At 46.3% G+C, this 8,592-nt stretch overlaps 1 protein-coding gene and 1 non-coding gene across 5 annotated transcripts; both read left to right on the top strand.

Moving 5' to 3' along the window:
* Positions 1-1,733: 1,733 nt before the first annotated feature.
* Eif5 (eukaryotic translation initiation factor 5) lies at positions 1,734-8,276 on the top strand. Of its 4 annotated transcripts, none has more exons than XM_076551430.1 (11): positions 1,734-1,874; positions 2,756-3,035; positions 3,147-3,228; positions 3,468-3,640; positions 3,879-3,990; positions 5,064-5,206; positions 5,463-5,624; positions 6,267-6,428; positions 6,663-6,827; positions 7,122-7,256; positions 7,877-8,276. In XM_076551430.1, exons 2-11 carry the CDS (start codon positions 2,964-2,966, stop codon positions 7,964-7,966), a joined length of 1,296 nt encoding a protein of 431 aa, XP_076407545.1. In that variant the 5' UTR covers positions 1,734-1,874; positions 2,756-2,963; the 3' UTR covers positions 7,967-8,276. The 4 variants fall into 4 exon arrangements, with proteins under 4 accessions (XP_076407545.1, XP_076407547.1, XP_042117145.1 ...); XM_076551432.1 differs by having other exon boundaries at positions 5,466-5,624; XM_042261211.2 differs by lacking the exon at positions 1,734-1,874 and adding an exon at positions 2,404-2,543.
* Positions 4,391-4,516, top strand: LOC121826721 (small nucleolar RNA SNORA28). The gene has a single exon (XR_006068922.1). It is a non-coding gene; the product is annotated as a small nucleolar RNA SNORA28 (small nucleolar RNA).
* Positions 8,277-8,592: the final 316 nt, after the last annotated feature.

Here is an 8,592-nt window from a genome sequence, read left to right on the forward strand (position 1 = left end):
AACGTGTCAGCACATCAGGCTTTTTAATGAAATTTAAATTAAAGATGAGGCCATCAAACATACAGAAAAGACAACTTTGTACAGCATTATCAAAAATACTTTTCTGAGACAAGCCTCTTACCTCAGATTAGTTTCACATCCTTATTTTCCGAGAGTTTCTAAAATAATGCCATTTGAGGGCAGCTGAGCAAAAACTCAATCTGTTTCAATACTGCTAAGTCATGATCCATTAAAGCACAGTCTGGGACCTATCTTTCCACTTTAACGATGGGGAACCCAGGTAACCAATAAGCAGTCTGCATTCGGCCTAAAAATTGTACAACCACGTACTGTGAAATAACGAAAACTCGTACAGAAAATGACACAAATCTTTCAATTCTGCAACGTGTCTTTATCCTGCCCCAATGACACTGTCCATTTCTAAATGGCTTTATCAGCCTTATAAGTCGTGGGAAAATAACCTTGGTTTTGAGCAAAACAAAATAGATCTTCCTACTTTAACCTTACAAATTCATCTGCCTTAGAACACTGTTGTTTCTCTCCATCCAGGAGACCACGCAGCTGCTAAGCCAGGTTGCTGCTCTCAGAAGCCTCAAGAAGTTCGAACAGGGCTCTGGTCAATCTCAGGTATTTCTCCATTTTAATTGGTACGACTTTAAGTCTCAATAGAAACTTTTTACAAAAAAAAAACCCGAAGTTTTTAAACAATAGGAGAGTTTCTACAGAACAACAACAAAAAGTCGGGGCTTTTTTTCCCGAACAGGAATGGTTAGTAAATTGGGAACCGCGGCCTCATGGGGTACACCTGCGCGGGCCCCGGCTCCGCAGCCGGGCGCCGACTTCAGAGACTGGGTTGGGCTCCGGAGCGGCCCTACGTGGCCACGGCTGAGCCCCGAGCGGGGGAAGGCTATCTCTGAGGCACAGCCAGACCTTCCTGGGGTCGAAACCACGCCACGGCGCACTTTCGGGGGCCCGAGTTACACACAAAAGGCGGCGTTCCCACCGTGGGGAACCCCGGAGCCACAAACGCGGAGCCTCGGCCGTGCCCTGCGCCCCGGGTTCGGGGAGGCACCACACGGGATGACAGGCCGGGGCCAAGTGTTGGGGAGGAGGCCGCCCGAGCTGCCTTTCCCGAGGCGCTCGGCGTAGGGCAGGGCGAGCGCTTAGAACCGGCGCGGCCCGAAGCCAGGCAACGCCGCGGCCCCAGTCGGCCCCGCCCCGCAGGTGAACCAGGCAACCGCCATGTTGCCTTGGGCGCCCAAACTCCCAGCCAAACGCAGCTACCGCGAGACCGCGAAGGCCTCTGGGAAAGGCAGAGCGGGGGGAAGGGAGGGGAAGGAAGCAGGGATAGGCGGGAGGCGGGCCGAGCCCACGAGTGGAGCTCCAGGAAGTGGAGGGCGGGGAAAAGGCGCAACGGACGCGCCTGCCGGCCAATGGCTGGCGAGCTCGGGTGGGCTTGCGGCCAATGAGCAGTCGCGGCCCGCTGCAGGGGGCGGGACCCGGGGCCGAGGGTAGCTTGAGCGCGGCGGCGGCGTTGTTCAGTCAGAGCGAGAACATTCCAGAGGTGAGTCCGCGGGGGGCGGTGGCCCGTGCCCCTGCCCAGCGCTTCCCGCCCCTCCACCCCGCGGGCCGCCGGCGGGGGCAGGCGCCGCCTGCGGCTCACAGCCGTGTCCCCGCCAGGTCGCCAGGCTCGGCGCTGCTGGTGTGGACGCGGACGTCGCTGGGACAGCCCCTCCCGCTGCTCGGCGGCGGCACCTGCCCAGCCGCCCCTCCGCTCGCCGCCCGCCCCGCCGCTCCGGACCCGGTTTCCAGCGCCTCTTCCTCCCAGTCCCGGGCGAGCCGCGTTGGGTTTATGTCTTTATTTGACGAAAACGGTGAGTCGCGGGCGGCGGGCCATGGCGGCGGCAAGATGGCGGCGCGGCCGCGTGACCTGCCGCGCGTGTGGCGCAGTTTGGGGCGGGCGGGGGGGGGGGGGAGGCCGGTCTCGGCGGGAGCGCGCGAGTCCGCGAGCGAGAGCGCGCGCGCGCGGGGGGCCGGCGGCGCCCGGGCTGAGTCAGGCCCCGGGGCGCGTTTGTGACTCAACGGGGGCCGCCCCTCCGCCCCGCCGGCCGCCGGAAGCGGGCGAACCGGGCGCCCGGCGCCCGCTGTCGCGTAGCCATGGGGACGAGGGCGAAGGTCGGCCGTGCGCGGAAGGGAGCGAGCGCTGCGAGCCCCGGGCGCGGCTCCGGCCGCGGTCCTCGTGCTCCGACGGAGCCCCATGGCTCCTGGCCCGGACGTGCCGCCCTGAAGCCAGCCGGAGGCGCCGAAAGCCGCACCTTCGCGGTTGGCAGGTCCGGCTCGATCGACGGTTCCCGTTCTCCAACGATGGCGGCCGGGGGAGGCGCGGTCGGAGAAGTTGGCGGCCCGCGGGCTTGAGCCGAGGGAGAAGAGAGAGGGCCGCGATCGCCTTGGCCGGCGGTTACAGCACGGGCGCTCGGCGGCGGCTGCCGAGGACTCGCCGGCGCTCTGTGGTCGGACACACTCGCGGCGGCCGAGGGAGCAGGGTTTGTGTTTGTGTTGTTTCCTGGTGTGGGGCACTGCCCGGCCGCGGCGCTTGTCAAGATGGTGGCCTCCGAGGCTCCCGGAGCTGGGCTTTGTTCCTGAGGCTGTCAGGCGTCGTGAGCTAGGAGAGTTCATTAGGCGGGGTGCGCTGTCCGCACGGGAACGACACTAACGCTGTAGGGGGGTTTGTGTGTTCTCCCCTTCTCTCTTTCAGAGCTGTTGCGCAGCCATTGGTACCTGTATTGGGGAAACATAGCCTACAAGCAAGAAGCTTACAGCCTCAGTGGCGAAAATTTTTTCATGTCAGAGACCGAGAACTCTTGCAGTCGTTTATGTCATCCCTTCTTCTCCAGACAGAAGATACCAAAAAGTTGCAATCAAAGATCTGTTCATCTTATTGATAAAGTCACTAATAAGCCAAAATGTCTGTCAACGTCAACCGCAGCGTGTCAGACCAGTTCTATCGCTACAAGATGCCCCGTTTGATTGCCAAGGTATACTGATCTTCATTTTAGTAAGAAGTTGGTCCGTATGTTCTTCATAGGACTTGAAAGATTGCATTTACAGGGAAGACAGTGCAAAATTGAAATTCTTATTTCCTTTAGGTTGAGGGCAAAGGAAATGGAATCAAGACAGTTATAGTCAACATGGTTGACGTTGCAAAGGCGCTTAATCGGCCTCCAACGTGTAAGTAAAGCTTGGAGAAGCCTGAAAAGGTATATTATGGATATAGCCTTGACAGTCTTTCCTCAATCATATATTAACTAGCCAGTGTGGAACTTCGTACCTACTTGATTGGGTGTCATTAAACCACCCTGGCTGTCTCTCAGTGGCCCTGTAATTTTAAGGAACGGTGAGTTCTGTATAAATTTTTGTGTGAAGCCAGTGCTTTAGTTAACTATAATGAAATACCTTGTCTTCTGTAGATCCCACCAAATATTTTGGTTGTGAGCTGGGAGCACAGACCCAGTTTGATGTTAAGAATGACCGTTACATTGTCAATGGATCTCATGAGGCGAATAAGCTGCAAGACATGTTGGATGGATTCATTAAAAAATTTGTTCTTTGTCCTGAGTGTGAGAATCCTGAAACAGATCTGGTGAGTGCCTTTAAGGTTTTTGTCATTAAATTCTGTATGCTTTTGTGGTGTTGCCTGATTATACTTTCATGTTCCTGAGAAGGTACCAGACTTGTTCAAGAATACCTTTTGTTAAAATTAGACTGCTATGAAGAGAATTTGTGTTAAACTAGTATTTCAGATGTTTTCTAATGTATAAACTCACATACAGATTTTGTCTTTCACTATACATGACACTTGTTTTTACTTTTCTTGACAGCATGTCAATCCAAAGAAGCAAACAATAGGTAATTCTTGTAAAGCCTGTGGGTACCGAGGCATGCTTGACACACATCATAAACTCTGTACATTCATTCTCAAAAACCCACCTGGTAAGTCTTAACAAAATGACTATTAAAATAAAAAATGGGATGTTTTATTACTGTATAAGTATATACAGCATAAGGAACTTTAGTCTTTGGACTTGTTTGTTTGTGTTTCGAGACAGGATTTCTCTGTGTAGTCCTGGCTGTCCTAGAACACACTTTGTAGACCAAGCAGGCCTCGAACTCAGAGGTCTGCCTGTCTTTGGCTCAGGACTTTGTGATTTTTAACTGATTATAAGATATTATTGAAAAATGTGTTTTATGTAACAGTAAAAGTGAAAAGGAGGCTGCCAAACTATATCATGCTGTTGATTTATAAAAGAGATTATGATGGAAACCCATCAAAAGATCTACTGTTCTGGAAACAAGGCTTGTCTGACTAAGCTACAGTGGCTTAGAAAATTGCAAGCAACACTCTGTGGCAGATGAACAAAACTATCTGACACAATTTGAGCTTGCTATAGCAAGATAGTCCAACCTATTCCGGTGGTCTCTTCCCCATGAGACAAGCCGTTATATAGACTCAAACAATTTAATTGTTGGATGGTCAGGTTTCAGATATGGTTTTGTTTAAATTCATGGGGATAAACTACTTGATTGAGGCATTATATAAACAGTTCTAACAGTTTAATATTCCCAATTGTATTACTTCATCTTATTTTATAACTTGTGAAATGTGGTTGGTAGCGTCTTATTCCAAAACGTGTGAAATGTGGTTTAGTAGTAGATTTGTCTGAATGCCTTGAGAATTTATATTATTTGGTGTGTTGGTGTTTTGTGTGCGTGTGTGGCTGTACACCACATGTGTACAGTGTCCTAGAGAACTGAAGAAGGCATTGAATCCCCTGGAACTGGAGTTATGGGTGGTTGTGAAACAACCATATGGGTGCTGGGAATCGAACTTAGGTCTTAACAAGTGGTCTGCACCACTGAGCCATTTATCTCTCCAGCCCTCCCTTCAGTTGTGTTTTGTTGTGTTGACTACTGAGGAGAGTTGGGATGGTGTGAGGGTAGGATTTAAATCTGATAGTCAGTGATACATAAACCATAGGACTAAGTTAACTTTTGTTTCCCTGTAGAGAATAGTGACAGTGGTACAGGAAAGAAAGAAAAGGAAAAGAAAAATAGAAAGGGCAAGGACAAGGAAAATGGCTCCGTATCCAGCAGTGAGACACCACCACCTCCACCACCAAATGAAATTAGTCCTCCTCCACATGCTGTGGTGAGTGTAGGGCGCTTTAAAATTGTGTCAAAAGACTGGTGTTTGGTTGAAATGAACGAAAATTTGAATTGATTAATGTAGTGCACTGTTAAAACTGTACTATTGGTTGCTTGAGTTGAGCTAAACTGAATATATTTTTGAGCCTGGGTTAGCATTTTGTTGTGAGCATGTGAAAAGATACATTCTCCGGGCTTATGATATGGTCTGTGTCAATGTGACTAATACCACTATTTGAAGATCTTTGCTTTTGTTTAAGCAGGAAGAAGAGGAGGATGATGATTGGGGGGAGGATACAACTGAGGAAGCTCAGAGGCGCAGAATGGATGAAATCAGTGACCATGCAAAAGTTCTGACACTCAGCGATGATTTGGAAAGAACTATAGAAGAGCGTGTTAACATCCTGTTTGATTTTGTTAAGGTAAATATGCTTGATCTACAAATAACACATCATAAACCTTTCTCTTTTGAAATGTTTGTTGTCTTTATAATTGGTTAACTTTTTCTCTGATATCTTTGAATTGTATTTATTCAGTGTTTGTTTTTGAGACAGGGTCTCTGTAGCCCTTGCTGTCCTGGCACTCATGTAGACCAGGATAGCCTGGAGCTCATAGAGATCTTCCACACTCTGCTGGGATTAAAGGCGTATGCCAACACCCTCCCTTTGTGGGTTTTTGTTTTTTGTATGTTTGTGTGTTTGTTTGGTTTGGGTTTTTTTTGTTTGTTTGGTTGTTGGTTTTTTTGAGACAGGGTTTCTCTGTGTAGCTTTGCCCCTTTACTGAATCTTGCTCTGTAAGACTAGGCTGGCCTTGAACTCAAAAAGATCCTCCCAAGTGCTGGGATTAAAGGCGTGCACCACCACCACCACCTGCCCGGCTCACACCCTCCCTTTGTATATTTTCAATTTGATGCTTGTATTTGCTTTTCTTTACTTATTCAAGAAATATTTTGGGCGTCTATAGTGGGCATACTTCCATAAATTGGGTAGAAATCCTGGAAAGGAGGACTACTCTCTAAAGCATAGCAATATATGCTTATACTTCATTGAATTTTTTATTTCCAGAAAAAGAAAGAAGAGGGCATTATTGATTCATCTGATAAAGAAATTGTTGCTGAGGCAGAAAGACTGGATGTAAAAGCTATGGGTCCTCTTGTTTTGACTGAAGTTCTCTTTAACGAGAAGATAAGAGAGCAGATCAAGAAATACAGGCGCCATTTCTTAAGAGTAAGAGACTTTGGCTTTAAGTTGTTTCAGTCCACTATATTGTCATCCTGAAAATAGGTAATTGGCCCACTTGATCAAGTGTGGGAGTACCTGCAAATGGGAAGGGTATCTGTGCATTGACCTTTTTAAGCCATTGTTACATGTGCCATGCTTTAAGAGAATGAGTATGTTTTCTTAAAGTACTGAATTGTCTTAGAATAGGGACTATTATTGATGCTAACTGTCTACTTGCAGTTTTGTCATAACAACAAAAAGGCTCAGCGATACCTCCTTCATGGTTTGGAATGTGTGGTAGCAATGCATCAAGCTCAGCTGATCTCCAAGATTCCACATATCTTGAAGGAGATGTATGATGCAGACCTTTTAGAAGAGGAGGTCATCATCAGCTGGTCGGAAAAGGTGGGGAGCACATAAATTGTTTGTGAAGTTCAGAATCATCAAAACAGCTGGTGGGGGTGGGTTATGAAGAATGTCTTTAGTTTGTCTACATTAGATTAAATTCCTATGTTAATCCAATGTGATTTTTGAGTCCCTTTATTGTTAAAAGGCAGCAGGAATTGTTTAGTCTCTTAGTATGTATGTACTGTTGAAGGTTAGGGTATGACCCAGTCCCTTTAAATAGCTTGTTATACAAGTAATTTATATTTTCAAATCTTCACTGAGAAAATTCTTTAAATTAAAAAACTTTTTTAGGCCTCTAAGAAATATGTCTCAAAAGAACTTGCCAAAGAGATTCGTGTCAAAGCAGAACCATTTATTAAATGGTTGAAGGAAGCAGAGGAAGAATCTTCTGGTGGTGAAGAAGAAGATGAAGATGAAAATATTGAGGTAAAAGCTAGGGAACATGTTATTGAGTACTTGATTGGCAATGGATGTTGAAGTTTTGTTTTTCCTGTGTAGCCCTAGTTAGCCTTGAACTGATCCCAAGTATAGCTCCAAATTTCAGATTAAAAATAAAACAAAGTATAATCAGCTGGGTGGTGGCACAAAGTATGGTCTTTCGAAGGGTGGAAACAATGTTTATATGTGTTCTGGAGAGTGATAGGTAAGCAAGCATTCTTTCTAACCTTGAGCTGCCTCTTCCAGCCCTAGAAAATAATTAGATTAACCCAGTGATAGACATTTACCCCTAGGCATAATCTATTAAGATAAAGAAATTACTGATGGATGTGGTGGCATGTACCTTCTTAGCTCTCAGGAGGCAGAGGATCTCCTGAGTTCCAGGACAGCTACGAGCTATGAAAAGAAACCTTGTCTCAAAACACAAAAATGGAAGGAAAAAAAAGGCCCTGAATGGGGGGGGGGGTGCCCTGGGAGGGAGGGAAGGGAAGGGAAAATACTACAATATCTCAAAAAATTAAAAATGAGAGAAACTTAATGGAAATAATATAACTAGGGGTGGTTACTCAATGCCTGTATTTAACTGATGAAATGATTTCTCTTATCAGGTGGTATATTCGAAGACTGCCAGTGTACCAAAAGTTGAAACTGTGAAGTCTGACAACAAGGATGATGACATTGATATTGATGCCATTTAAAAGGATGGATGCAACTTAGCTTAACAGTGTAAAGCTGCAAATTTTTCTCCATTATCAGCCAGAAGTGCAACATGTATGTGCAAAAGCTCAAATGGCTTAACATCATGCTACACTTGATACTAAAAAGCTATTACTGTGAGTGGTCTATAATTAAGCCCAATGAGACATCTAGGGAGTCCATACTTATCAGTGAGCAGTTGTAGTTTGCTTATTTATAGCATGTTTCTTTTGGAAAAACTAGTGGTGGACACATTTGGATCACATTTATACAGTTACTAAAAAATAAAGATTTGATTTTGGTCATTCTTCAGACTTTGGGCTCTGAATGGCTTATACTGAAGTAATTGGCTACTTATAGGATGTTATACCATTTAACTTAAGGTCCTTGAGCCTGGTAGATTGCAGGTGCTGAAACTTATAGAATGCAAACCATTGTAATGACCTTACTCAGCCATTAAGAAATGGGATATTTTAAAAGTTGTATCTCCAGTCCTCATCTGTTCAGATTGGCAACTGATAATTTTTATCATTCTAAGGGAGACTAATGAATAAATAACAGTGTGACATCTTCATGAGAAGTAAAAACAACCTGTTTGTCCTATGGTTTTAAGAACAAGTTTTGAAAT

Source organism: Peromyscus maniculatus, chromosome 14 (assembly GCF_049852395.1).
Source record: "Peromyscus maniculatus bairdii isolate BWxNUB_F1_BW_parent chromosome 14, HU_Pman_BW_mat_3.1, whole genome shotgun sequence".
Taxonomy (NCBI): Eukaryota; Metazoa; Chordata; class Mammalia; order Rodentia; family Cricetidae; genus Peromyscus; species Peromyscus maniculatus.